The following is a 15,043-nucleotide window of genomic DNA, read 5'->3' as shown; positions in this document are numbered from 1 at the left end:
ATTCTACCCATCAAGGTGCTCAGGTCTTTCTCAGCGCTCGTACCCGGTTTCGCAACATCCACGAACTTTACCGCATCCATTTTCATGTTTTTTAGCCTAAAGCATTTCCTTTTTATGTGTCCCTTGACCCCACAAAAGTCGCACGTCATACTAGAATAGTCTGTCCTATGTCTGTCATTGTTTCGGTAATTGAATCTAGCTGTCTTTTGTGCATGATTGTTGTAATCTTGGGTACGTCTCATGTTATTGAATGGTTGTGTATTCCGGTTGTTTTGTCTGTAGGGCTGGAAACCTAATCTTTCCCTAACTGGTATCCGAACTTGAGTCAGCTGCCCGGTGTTCCCACCGGACTTTCCCTTGCTGTATTATAAACTTGAAGCAGTTGATTTATCCGAGAACCCTGAGGAAACCCCGTGTTAATCGTTTTCGCATTGTCTTTTGCTATATTCCATGTTGTAATGAATTTGTCCATAGATTCAAGGGTTAAGTTTTCCTCATTCAGAAGCCTTTGCTTCAATGCCTCATCTCTAAGTCCATGCAGAATTCTATCTTGAATAGCAATGTTCTTAAATCCATAAAACCGCAGAATTCCGCTTGGAGTTTTACCGCCAAGACGAAATCCTCGGCTGACTCATCTGGTTGTTGGACGCGATGACTAAAGCGGAATCGCTGAACTAAATCTGGTTCGGTTTTGTCGAACCTTTGTTTCAACTTATTTACAATTTCAGCGTAATCAACTGTCGCTAATGTTCCTGCTGAAAAACTAACTTCAATTGGGAATAGACATAAGGTCCACACAAATTCATGAAATGCGACTTTTTTTGTACTTCTGACAATTCATTTGCCTCAAAAGAAAACTGCAGACGGTCAACCCAGTCTGAAAAGGAAGTTCCCTTGCGGTATGGCTCAATACTAGAAGCCATGCCACTTGGAATCTGATTTCCATACATGTTCAATTCCGTACAGAAACGATTGGCTCTTGCCTAAGGCCTTTGCCCGTGTCGACAATTGTCGCAGTTACCCTATGTGGTCTTCCGGAAAACGACCCGAAGCCGTACTATTCGAACTACTTTAAAACCTTCCTAGGTGGCACAAACACTTCCTGAGATCTGCGAATACCGACCTTTCGACGAAATTGCTGTTTTCCTCCGCAAATTAATGGTGATAACGAAATTCGCCACCTTCGTCTGGATTTTCCGGCGTTTGTAGCGGCCAATTAGGCGGATAGTTTATTACCACCGTCCTCGTTGTCCGACGTTTTAAATGCCGCCGCTGGCTGCGACTCGTAGCAAGAAAAAAAATGCTCGAACGCTATCTGCAAAGCTTCGCCGTATGCCTTTTCCCGTGGTTGTAGGCTGCTCCCGGCGTGCTGTTTCGTGGCCTTCGTTGTGGGAGAAAATTCCGCACACACCATACGCGCCAAAATGCAGTCCGTTTTTTTATCGATAGCAACCGTACTTGCTTCACTAGGCACTTGTCGTCGTAACCAAAACTTTTGCACTGCAAAACCGTTTATCTGTTGCCGTTGTAGCCGAAAAAAAACGTATCCGTCCCACTGCACAAGATTTGGGTTTTACTTTGAAGGTTTCACTGTTCACACACTGTATAACTGTAAAAGGTTTTTTCCTCGTCGCCAGTTAAAGAGAAATGAGAAGACAGGTGCTGACTGGTTGACGGTCCAGATAGAAGTGAACGATGATTTATTCGTTTCCAACCTCGGAAGCACGAGGTTTTTCGGTTATCGTCTGTTTGACGTTTGTAACAAAGTATTATCATTTTACAGGTATATACATTTTTATACATTCATGGTGTGGGTGACACAACAAATATTTAAGACTTTTTAGGTGAAAATCCGCTCTGAATTTCAAACACAACAGCACAAGAAGGCATAACAGGTAACATAATAGTGTATTACCAAACCAATTTTACCGATATAAAATGCTGAAAAGTGAAAAATATGTTGACCGGAATAAGGGCCCATTTAAATAATTGTTTTTTATTTCACACTTTATATCGAGATACCGTCTTCTACAAAGTTTTAGAGCTGAAAAAGATGCGTGTTTTGATTAATAAGCTAAGTATTTACACTGATCAATTTCTGTTATAAAATACATTTTGAAGTGCTTATGATTTTGAATGGGGAAAACGGGGATCCATTTGTTTCGGGTGCTGAAAGGTAGTGTCTTGCGGTTTAATGTGTATATTTTGGTTTAGAGAAATTCAGGGGTCGAGTCAAGTACGAGACACTGAAGACGGCCTTACTGTTGAGGTCGAAATACGTATCTGTCGAGATACAATTAAGTGGTGGAATTCAATGGGATTGTACAAACTCGTCTTATGACAAGTACATTTGGATATTTTTTTAAAATTTGGTTTGGATTTGTAATGAATTCTAACTGGCTTTGTATTTGGATTAGATTTGAATTCAAATTGCATTTTGATTGAATTTGTATTGAATTGGATTGAATTTTGATTGGATTCAAATTGGATTTGTATTGCATTTGGATTACACTTAAATTGAATTTGAATATGAATTAAATTTAGGATGGATTTGGATTAGGTATGGATTAGATCTGGATTGGTATTTAGATTTAATTTGGATTGGATTATGTAGGAATTTAATTATTTGTCTCATGATTTCAGTTGATTCATGGATGCTTTGAGTTTTAATTTACTGGCAATAAAAAAAAGTTGAGTTATTAATGTGGATGATACTTCTACAAGCAAAAAAATATCGAAAGAAGTCCTTTGTACTAGGGCAGCAATTCTCAACCTTTTTCTTGAGAGGTACCCCTTCGGAGTTTTGCATCAATTGAGGTACCCCTTTTTTTGCTGTGAAAATGAGGCCGATACAAATATTTAAAAACATTTTGTTCCCCCCCTTGGATTTTTGGTAAAGAATAATAATATTTTGAGGGGGCAACAAAATAAAATTTGGATAATTCCTAGGATTGTCAAAATATTCTTAAAGAAATCCTAGAAGTTTTTTTTTCATTTAATATTTATTTTTCTTATTATCCTCGCCAAACTTGACCTTTCAGAGACCAGAAGGACATAATTTTAATTAAATAACTCATAAGATATATGGAAAATGGTACTGAAAATTAACGGGATATATGACTCTCCATAAAGTTGACTGAAATTTTAATTATATCGATCTCTTGAAGAAAAGCTTTCGAGTCTCTTGAAAAGCGGCTTCCGAGTCACTTAAAAGTAAGCTTCTAAGCATCTTGAAAGGACGCTTCTGAGCATCTTGAACGTTGGCTTCAAATCATCTGGAAAGTTGAATTCCGAGTCCCTTGAAGAGAGGTTTCCGGCCCTCTTGAAAAATAAGGCTTCCGAGCCTCTTAAAAGTAGGCTTCCGGAACTTTTGAAAGAAGGCTACCGGGCCTCTTGAAAGGAGGCTTCCGGTCCTCTTGAAAGGAGGCTTTCACGCCTTTTAAAATGAGGCTTCCGGGCCTCCAGAAAGGAGGATTCCGGGCCTCTAGAAAAGAGGCTTCTGGGCCTCTAGAGAGGAGGCTTCCGGGCCTCTTGAAAGTAAGCTTCCGAACTTTTTGAAAGAAGGCTTCCAAGCCTCTTGAAAAGAGTCCTACGAGCTGTTTAGAAGGAGGCCATCACTAAACTTTAATTCAGAAGCATATTCTTAACACATAATTCAACATTTTGATTCAAGGTTGATTGCATAGATTTTTTAAAAAAATTATTCATTCGTCGTTCTGGCCTTTTGGTGTTTTGTCCCACTGTCCTTCATCCACTGTGGTGATTGTGTAGAGAAAGATTCAACAGTCCTGTGGTTACTGATCGCCATGCATATTATGTACACAATTTTGAAATAAAAAAATACATATCCAGTATTTTGCGCTCGATAATGGCGGCCAAGTGAGTGCCTTTTTGACATTCAAGAGGTGGAAAATATTTACGTATTTCAATCACAGTAGGCTTTGATTCATTGAAAAACATTGGCACTCATCCGGTATCAACAAACAAACAAATGTCAAATATTTCTCTACGTTATTCAAGGATTTGGTACTTTTCTTGTGGTTTTTTTTTGCAATAATATAATTTTATTTTCTAGGGATGAAGCCACAAAAAGTCAACGAAACAATGATGATTGTAATCAGTATTTTTCTAAGGGAAATGAAATTTACAACCGAGCACCTGGGTGAGACGTTAGCCAGGTTGTGTCAGGCTGGGCTCACACGCTGGACGCATTCAAATAAACTTCGTTTGCCCTATCCAGATGCCTCCGCCAAACCCCCCCCCCCCCACTCAAGAAATACTTTAAAGGGACTGTTAAGCATTGCGCTCAATGCTCTACCTACGTGCACATCGACACATATTGTACTCCCACTTTTCCCACTGACTGCACAATAACGTTCCGGAAGCATCTGTCCCACAATACTCCTCTAGTAAAGCGACGGAAGTATCCTTGCAGCGGTGGACTTGGCACCTCATCTTAAGGTTGAGAATGGCAAATTAGGTCTTTTGTAATTTGTGAAAAAAAAACATTTTATGGGTCCCTTAATAAATATCAGCACAACAACTTTATACAGTTAATAATGCTACGTGGCCGGTCAATTGTAACAGGTCTAAGATTCAGTAAGTGGAACATTTAGTTGTCTGCTAGAGGTTTAAGAATATTCGCAGTGATGTGGGGGTCGGAGGCAGCTGGATAGGGCAAACGAAGTTTATTTTAATGCATCCAGCGTAGTGAACCAAGCCTGACACTACCTGGCTATCGTCTCGCACAGGACTCGGTTGCAAATTTCCTTTCCATTAGAAAAATACTGATTAATCATCATTGATTTGTTAATTTTTTGTGGCTTCATTCCTAGAAAATAAAATTATATTATTACAAAAAAAAAAAATCGATCAGAAAAGTACCAAATCCTTGAATAGCGTAGAAGAAATAATTGACATTTGTTTGTTTGTTGATACCGGATGAGTTCCAATGTTTTCCAATAAATCAAAGCCTACTGTGATTGAAGTATGTAAATATTTTCTACCTCTTGAATGTCAAAAAGGCACTCACGGCCGCCATTATCTAGCGCAAAATACTGGATAGGGTAAAAGACCCAATAGTGGAGGAACTAAGCACATTCCAACACTAATTTCTCAATAACTTCTAATCTATATTTCATTTCCCTTACCTTGAGAGTGCATCCGAAAGCTCATTATTTACATTTTATCCAAAGCGTGCCATAATTGTATCAAAATCCTTTTTTGTTACCTGAAATCAATCCTCCAATTATTGGTGCTTCAATAGTTGCGGTATTTTTCAATAGTTGGTGTTTCAATAGTTGCGGTATTTTGTTATTCGGATTCGCAACTATAGGAACACTACCGCAACTATTGGCGCAAGGAAGAGGAAAAAATTAGGTATTTTGAAGATACTTTACCAGTTTAAATGGAATTCCAATGTTGTTTTTGACTCTATCGTGTTATGACAGGTCAACTAATTGACTGGTAATGTGGGCTACTGCGTTTAATTTGTAGATTCCCTGCAAACCGTACTACCGCAACTATAGGAACACCCACGACTATCGGAACGTTTACCCTATGAAAACTTGAATGATTCCAATTGATTAAAATCCGCCATTATGCCTTTTTGTCCGAGGTACCCCCGGGGTCTGGGAAAGGTACCCCCAGGGGTACATGTACCCCAGGTTGAGAACCGCTGTACTAGGGGAACAGACGGCTTTGGCAGGTTTTGTTCTTTATTGGCAGGGGGGTTTTTGTCGACCGAATTTTATGAAATTTGGCCACAATTTTCTTCGATATGCAAAGAATGTTTGGGCCAAATTTGAGCATAATCAGTCATAAAAACCCCCCTACCAATAATAGAACAAAACTTGCCAAAGCCGTCATTACCCCTATTACTGTTAAGTATACCTCTGTCTTTACTCGCAATCATGTTAGAGTAATTCATATTTTGACTTTTTTGCTCCCCTGAAGTTAAACGATGGCATTTGCTATTTTAATAATCGTCCTAAATTTTTAGCTAATTTGGATATAATATAACTGAACACAAGCAGTTTGCAGCTTGTATGAAAATTACTATGAAAACAGTATCTTTTGTGAAAAACCGTTCTGCATCATCGTCCATTAAGCTCTAAAATGTATGAATACATCAGCAACATAGAAAAATTAACAAGGGAAAATATCGTCGTTGTTGCTAATCGATTTGATGCTGGCAACAAAAGTTATTAGGAAAATACTGAATTGTGGGAAATTCAATTTAACACTTAAAAGAATAACATCAATATCAATAATGAGCATTTCTGTTTTCTTTATAATTTTGCTCACAAAGATCAGATTGTTTCGCAACAACAACTGACTTTCAGCTTAGGATCTATTCTGTGATGGCGATGCGTTAAATATAATCAAAAAGATTCTTGGCTGCTTAGTAATTTTCTCATAGTAATTTTCGTATGGGGCCCTCCTTAGCCGTGCGGTAAGACGCGCGGCTACAAAGCAAGACCATGCTGAGGATGGTTGGGTTCGATTCCCGGTGCCGGTCTAGGCAATTTTCGGATTGGAAATTGTCTCGACTTCCCTGGGCATAAAAGTATCATCGTGCTAGCCTCATGATATACGAATGCAAAAATGGTAACCTGGCTTAGAAACCTCGCAGTTACTAACTGTGGAAGTGTTTAATAAACACTAAGCTGCGAGGCGGCTCTGTCCCAGGGTGGGGATGTAATACCAATAAGAAGAAGATGAATTTTCATATAACCTTTAAATGGCACGTGCACAATCAAATTACATCCAAATCAGCTAAAAATTAAGGATGACTTTTAAACTAGCAAAAACAATCGTTTAAGCACAGGGGAGCGAAAAAGTCAAAATTTGAATCACTCTAATGTACATCGTCTTGGTAGAGTTTAAAGTCAAAACTTTTTTCTTAGTATCTTTCTTTAGTTAAAATTATAGCTTCTAACACAGTCCTACGATCGATTCTGATGAGGTCATCTGCAAAGCCTAGGAGCGTTTGAGACCACATGATGGTAATGCCGTTCCTCTACTCGCCAGATCTCCTATACGCACCTTTAAAATCACGCATCACGCTGTGGCAATTCCTCTACAGTCACAAACAAAGTTGACATTTCGTTTCAAATCGCAATTCTCATATTATTTTCTAGCCACGCGTTGCTCAAATAAAGCTGATTAGTTTCACCTGAAAACCATGTTGAGACATTTCCAGCTCGCAGCTTAGTGTTTATTAAACTTTTTTTGCAACGATTAGCCATTTTGCATTCGTTTCTCAAAAGGCTGACACGATGGTACTCTTGTAACAGGAAAAATAGTTTGATTTCAGGTTGTACGTACAGCTACAGCGTTAACATTCAAACTGTATGTTGGTCGATCATCCACTTAACCCAACTGGTATTCACTGGCCGAGAACAATTCAATTGGGCCCAGATAACAAACAGAAATTGTAATGTTTTGTACGCCGAGTTCTGTATTTGACACACTCTGGCTTCTTGTGGTACTGTTTAGCTAGACCACTTCAACTGTGAAGCGAATCGTTCTATAGTTTATTAGTTTGTGAGGCAGGCCCAAATGGACGCTTTCAAAAGACAATAATCCGTGTGGATGTTTGGGCCTTTGAAGGACCTTACTCTATAACATCCGATATATGCGTTCCGTTGATCAGCAATCAGCATGTAATCTATCTGGAAGAAAGTGTCGCCACTTAAACGTGAGAAATAGGTACTGCAGATTGCCATCTATCTAGCAGCAGCGAATGTAACAAATCGTTGACCGTATCTAATGCTTAAAGCCACGGTTACTAGCAGACCCGACGAACTTCGTTTCGCCTAAAATTGATCTATTCTCAGATTAGTTTTCAAGTTATGCAGAAATTTCAGTTTGTATGGAAGCCCCTCTTTGCAAAACGGGGAGGTGTCTCGAACCATCTTAAGAATCTTCTCCGGCCCCAAAAACCTCTGCATACAAATTTTCACGCCGATCGGTTCAGTAGTTTCCGAGTCTATAAGGTTCAGACAGACAGAAATTCATTATTATGTATAGAAAGATTATGTATAGAAAGATTAACAGAATATTTAAAATGTGTAGAATATCATTTTTGTGATTAGGAATCAAGGAATAATGACAATGAGCGAATTTTATCATTACCGATTCTTGTTTCACTTTATGAGTATTCATTCATGCTGATTTGCACAACATTGAAAATTATATCTATCTCATTTAATGTAATCCAGCATGATCAATTATCCTTTGCACTAGTTTCAATTAAAACAACTTAAATCTTCTTCAGGAACTCGCCCGCAAGCTGCAAGAGCAAGAGGCTGATGAACTAGACCAAGAGGTAATTGATCGCCGCGTGGCCATGGAAGCTCAAGACAAAGAGCTCGCCAAGATGCTTCAGGAGCGCGAAAGAGCCAAAGCTAAACGAGCCCGAGAAAAGGCTCGTCTCAAAAAGGAAATGCAACGACAACAACAGCAACTCCAGGATTCTGGGGACGCGGAAGACACCATTGGTGAGGGTAGTTCCTCAGCCCAACCGATCGGTGATCAACAGCCTGGGTCGCTGGAACCAGACATCGGGGATCCGGACGACGGAGACTCGTACTCTAATCCGATCGATATGTTGCAACAATCGCAAACCGTTGGTGCTATGGGGAATTCCGGAGGAAGTGTCGGAAGTGCTAAACGATACTATGGAGCTCCAACTCATTCGCCAGAACACAGCAGTGGTGCAATTCACAAAGCACAGGGAAGCATTTCGTCACATGGGTCAGGATCGGGCAGTCATTATGTGAATTCTCAAGTTTCACCTAACGACGATAGCTATTCGAACCCGATCGATATGATCCGACAGCAGAAATCTACACCAAATCTAAAACTATCTGCCAATGTCCAAAGGCTAGTGGAGAACGGTAGGAAAGAGGACGACATATACGTGCTGCCAGTTTCCGATGGAAATGGTGATAATCGAAGCCCGCAAAGACCAAGTCATCTGGATGTCAGAGGAGTCGTTAACCGTACATCACCTGGATCGAGGTAATACTCCCTTCCATTGATTTATGCTTAATTAGAGTACAAGTTCTTTTTATTTTCTCACAGAAATCCATACAACGACGAAAACATCGCGACCAAAATCGATCCTACGTTCAACACCTCCGGAAGCAGTCCGATGAACACAAATTCGATGACTGCTTCAACACTGTCCTCTCCACCAGGTGACAATTCTTTGTTACAACAAATGGACTTTAAATATTCAACGAAACCCCTTTTGTAATCCTCAGATATCCTGGAGTTCTCCGATCCCGGCTCATCTAGTCCAGTGCCACCGTACATGCCGATACAAGGCACGCGGCGAAACACCTCAGCCGACAATAAGAAACGAAAATCAAAAGAACGCTGTGCTCAACAGTAGAACGTAGGAAAAGCACTGCAACGGGGTTTTCCATTTGTACTGTTTTATTGTTACTTACTATTAAATAGGCGCACGTACGCTAATCTACTCACGCATCATCGGAACGGTATGCTAGTTATACTCTGAATTGATATGAAGTCTATCTATGAGTACATTTGTTATAAGTGTCTATGGGACAATAACCCACTACAAGCAAAAGCGACGGGCAGCTCAAGGAGAAAGTTGAATATCGCTATTTATTATGTTATTGGATGAAAAACATTGATACGAAACTAGGGACTTTGCTCTAAAATGAAGTTATCAAAAGTAAGCACAATGCATGCATACAATATTGTGATTGAAGGTCACGCTATTCTGCTTGATATTGGTGAGTTAGTTATACCTACATTTTGTACAATTATTTATCTATCTTTGTGAAATAAAATGCATTTTATTTATTTTATAATGAGGTGTTTGAAAAAGATGACCAGTTCCATTATTCCATCGCATTCAATGGCAGAACCTGCAAATGACCAGCTAAGGAATACATAGTCTACTTCATTTATGTGAAATCTGTGTACCGGGCAGTGGAATCCATAATAAGGCCCCATAGTCTTCGATTAATACGATTACGATATACAATTTTTATAAGAAACACGCTAAAAACATTTTTTTAGTTTATCTAATGCACGAGAAAGGCACCAACACCACTAGGTGGATCAATCATGGTTTTTTCGACAAAGTTGTACCAAAAGGCTATCATTTCACTCCAAAAACAAACTTTTAATGAAAGGAATATTTTTCACTTAGGATACTGCAACTCGTAAGTGACCAGACTTAGTCACAAACAAGTTGCTGCAACCTATTTTGTCTGACTTGTGTTGCTTGGAGAGATCCATAATGTAATATAATATAATGTCTGTCTGCCCGTGGGTATGCACAAAATATAATTAAAAAACAAAAACATTAAACAAATTTTCATGCAGTACTTCCACTGTAAGACTTGTTTTAAACCGTTTGTTGCAAGTTGCATTTGATAATGACCGGTCATTGCATTCCAGAGATATTAAAAAAAAAGTTGTACTATACAAGGTTGGTGAATTTTTTTGACAAGTAAGATAATGCTAACGCTTTTTACATTTTACCAATACATACTTAAGTTCTAAACGCATTGGAACGGAATGGCAACGGTAATGGCAGGATTTGACCGTTAGTCCATACATTTTTTGTCAAATCCCGCCGTTATCGTCGAAGTTCCGTTTTATTGCACTCGAGGCTTTAGTAAGATACAATATTGGTTTCTAAATGTATAACTCTGTTTAAACCTGTTGGGATTAAAATCAAATTTTCTTTGTAAACTCGCTTTATTTGCAAAATTTGATTATTTTTTTAAAGTACAGACTCTATTCCGACTCAAATCATATTTCTCCAACGCCTCATTTTCGCATCGTAACTTAAATTTGATTAAATCATTTTCACAGCTATTATATTCCAATTTCCCTTCTATGGCTAGCACACTTCATGCCCAGAGAAGTCAAAACAAATTCCCACTCGAAATTTTCCAAATTTTGTATTTTTTCTAAAATTCTTTCTAAAATAGTAAGTGAATCATTTGTTTGAGAAACTGCATAAGTCCATTTTACACTATTTCGAGAAAACAACAAAAAACTGTTTTCTGAACAAATTTGCACCGAATCTTTCGATTTCTTCGATACAGATCAATACATAGTTTTTGGCAATACTAAACACCCTTGGGCATTTTCAGTGCAAAAAATCTAAGCAGTATTCCACACACACAAAAAAAAAATCGTTGGTAAAATCCAAAGAATCGTTAGTAAAATTAAGAAAATTCGTTAGTGATTTTCAGTAGAAAGTATTGAACTGTTAAATCTACAATTGCAAAAATGTCACATCGGGAAGAACTTTAACAAGGGTCGACTTTTTGAAATAACATTTTTCTCTTAAAACTAAATGCGTATTTTATACTTGAATGAACGAGTGATACTTTCAAAACAACAAGTAGGGGAAAGTGGGGTAAGATGGCCATATGGGGCAAGACAGCCAACGTTAATTATGCCTTAAGTGAGCATTATATTCACATCATTATTACAAGGGATGGTTCACAATAATGTAAAAGAGCTATACAACTGAAAAATGCACTTTGTCAACCTCACTTCTTCTTGTAATATTCATTTGAAGATGGTTTAGTTGAAATTCGAATTTTCTTATAATTTTCTAATTACATAATTTAACAATTGAAGCCTAAATTACTCATTTTTCAGGACAAATTGATATTTACCGAAGCTTTTATATAACTATAGCCTCTATACAATAATAATTTGAGGAGATTCACAGTAATTAGGTTCGATAGGATATAAATCTTTGGATATGCGACGGCTTGGGGCGGTATTGCCAACTGCATAGGAACAAGGTCATCTCCAGGATTAAGAGTCGCCTAACCCTTGAATGCATTTAAAAAATGATCAAAACAGTTTCTGTGTGAATCAGAGATGATTTAAAACAAAGGATATGGTTTTAACAGTAGAAATTATATTTAGGCAAATTCTGATATTGTCGTAGTGCCAGTTGTCAAGAAATCAACACGAAATACGACATTTTTAAACGAAGCATCATTTGAACATAATCCATAGAAGTGCAAGAAATGTGTCCCCTATTCTTAATAAATTTAGCACACTTTTGATATAGTTTTTGGTCAATGCTCGTCTTGCCCCGAGGGGGTGGTCATATTGCCCCATATGGTAAATATAGGCATCATAAAAACAGCTTCTTTAAAACCAGTTTATAAGATACTAAAACTTTATTAATTAGTGTTTATTGATACTTATGTCAAAGACGGGTCATCACAAAGGTGTTTCATGGACAAATCAGCAGAATTTGAAGGAGTGTCACTATTTTACAAGGGTTACCGCTTAGGGTGGCCATCTTGCCCCACTTTCCCCTAGTGTGCGCTTTCAATTTGAGTCGTCATAATCAAATGTTACATTTGCAAAGTTGTTTATTTTCATTTTTATTTATTGTAATCATTTCATTTATTTTTTCTATTTTATTATTACAGATATGCCATTATTTTTATGCCTATACTCTAGAAGCATTGTAATCAGAATAACGCCGTCGCCTCGACTTTAGTTGGTTGAATTGTGCTTATTTATTCCGTCTCGGTTCTGACCACCGTTTTGATTGTTGCGATAGTTGTGCTAATGGTGATTTGGTTTGCCTTCATTACGGCGATGCATCTAGAATTTGTCACCGCCACCACGTCCATTTCCATCGTTGCTCAGAAGGTGGCGATTCTCGATGAATATTAGACGATGAAGACGTTGCGAATCAGCTGGGTCGAACTTTTGCTGAAGCGTAGTGATCCAGCCGTTGCTGTGTTTGCGGTATAGAGGGTCTGAGAGCCTTCTGAAAGCAAAACATAATTGTGGCATGTATAAATGGATGAGAAAATAAAAGAAAAAATAAAGAGAATTACAAAAATTGCAAGCTTACCCGTAAAGCCATATTATCGGACAGTGCCTCCTCCGAAAGTGGATTCCCATAATCACCCTTTAGTCCTATTTCTGCTTTTCATGTGCAGCTGATTGAATCCAGGATACCCATATAGACTGAACCACTCCGTTAAAGTCATCATCGTCGGAGGAACTATATCAATATTTTCTGCTCAGCGTTTGCCTCTTCCGCACCCACCGGTGGAGCGATTCCGTTTTGGGTGTTTCCGAGCTTGGGTGTTTCATCAGCAGCCAGATGTACTTTGTCCGGTAGATTATTTCGCCGTTGTTGTTGTTGTAGTCGGGCCGATTCCCTCTTCTGTGTCACGATCGTTCCGTAACTCAGGTTCTGTTAACCTTTTCGCCCACAGAAAAAATCCTGCTGATGGTGCACAACTTTTTTCTCAAATATTTCTGTTGCTGTTCTGACTGTTCTGACATATTATCTTTAGCTGCCAGTTATATTATTTTATGTTGGCATGGTTGCCAGAAATATGAAATATCTAAGCTGTTTTGATTATTTTATAATTTTTGTTATGATTGAGATCGCTGTGAAAATCACAGTTCTACACCGAGAAAAAAACTTTCATTTCAAATATTTTACATTGATTTTAATTATTTTAGCACTTAAAATTACCAGATTATCCTTACTTTTAAAATAAAAAGTAGAAAATGTTGGAATCCCAACTTTTTTTTTCTCTGTGCAATTGCTCTTCAAAGTACGTGGACATATGTAGTTTCTCAAACAAACGAAAAAAATTACATATATCAGAATACGTATTTTTGGACGAGGATTCAGAATATATAAAAATCTCATTTTGGCCAAAAATGTTACATATGCAGTTTCTCAAACGGTTCAAGTTTGATTTCGATACATTTTATGCAAAGAAAATAGTATACTGAGCCATTTCACCTGAATATATATCGCGATTTTAGATTCGAAACTGATACTTGTATCCCTTTTTCGTCTCACATAGACTTGTATGACACATATTTAACTGCACTTGCAACATTTCTTCTGTGCAAGTTTTCTTAGCCTGAAATAATTATGTTTGGAGAAGTTGAAGGTTTGGAACATTGCTATGCATGCCCTTTTGTATTTTACTTCTTTCATTCGATCTTGTTGCTTCGAATGGTTAAACCCTGGAAGTTAAACCATAAGGACAAGAAAAAAGACATACAAACTGTTGGTGGAGGATGCCATTAAAAATAAAAGATCAATTTGTCATCAATTGCTTCGATGTGGATGTGATGTGTGATGTATTAGGGATCCTGTATTAAGAGATGGGCGAATACTTTTAAAGGCGATTTAGCAACGCTGTTAATTACATAAACAAACGCTGCCAGCACTTGCCGTAGAGTAAAATGTTGTAGCTTGTATATTACATTGCAATTGATCAATTGATGACACTTTTCGATTATGTTATCTATCCTCCAACTGTGCATTATCACTAAAATAAAAGTGTAGTACCAAAGAACAAGATTCAATGAATAAACTAGACTACTTCTAGTTGCGAAAGAAAAATGAATTGTTCATTCGATAAATTTTTTTGAAAAATCTCTTCCATTACAATCGCAAAACCTTTCGCTCTGCAATAATAACGATGTTCATATTTGGCTCAGATTTTGTCAGTTCTCAATCCTCGATTGGCATAAGATGGCCGCTTTCGCATATCTCGGGATGTAGGATCCCTAAGATGTATATGTTTTTAACAGGCTGTTTACACTAAGGTCGCTTTTTACACGGTTTGATTTTGTTTGTTTCTGAACTTTGTGTTACCGTTTTGATTCATATCCTGAACAAACTCATATTCCGAACACTCGTTACTTGGAGATTTCTCTGAATCATTCTGTTATTATTTAATAAACAAACGAATTTTCTCGGCAGACGTACAGATCAAGGACATTATAATAGTCCAATAATGAGATAACGTTGAAATTTTTCATTTTAGTGCATTTAAGGTGGCGTTGGGAATATGAATCAAAGTGTTCGGAATTTGGGTCAATTTTTACTATGCATGTTCATTGTTCAGCATTTGAGACAAAGTTTGGCGGAATAAAACCATTCATTACTGACAGCTTGGGAAGATCCATTAATTACGTAATGCAAAATTTGTATATTTTCAACTCCCTCCCTCTAATACCACACTTT

The 15,043-nt window shown here is 37.9% G+C and overlaps 1 protein-coding gene across 5 annotated transcripts in view; it reads left to right on the top strand.

Moving 5' to 3' along the window:
- Nucleotides 1-9,848, top strand: part of LOC134212913 (probable serine/threonine-protein kinase yakA) — a 52,927-nt gene extending 43,079 nt beyond the window's left edge. For all 5 annotated transcript variants that reach the window (XM_062691244.1, XM_062691243.1, XM_062691242.1 and 2 more), the window contains 3 exons: nucleotides 8,282-9,027; nucleotides 9,091-9,206; nucleotides 9,273-9,848. In XM_062691244.1, coding sequence (XP_062547228.1) covers nucleotides 8,282-9,027; nucleotides 9,091-9,206; nucleotides 9,273-9,403 — 993 coding nt within the window. In that variant the 3' untranslated portion in view covers nucleotides 9,404-9,848. The remainder of the gene's footprint in view (nucleotides 1-8,281; nucleotides 9,028-9,090; nucleotides 9,207-9,272) is intronic.
- Nucleotides 9,849-15,043: the final 5,195 nt, after the last annotated feature.

Source organism: Armigeres subalbatus, chromosome 2 (genome assembly GCF_024139115.2).
Source record: "Armigeres subalbatus isolate Guangzhou_Male chromosome 2, GZ_Asu_2, whole genome shotgun sequence".
Lineage (NCBI taxonomy): Eukaryota > Metazoa > Arthropoda > Insecta > Diptera > Culicidae > Armigeres > Armigeres subalbatus.
The sequence above is the reverse complement of the archived record's forward strand: the minus strand, read 5'-3'. Positions and strand labels throughout refer to the sequence as shown.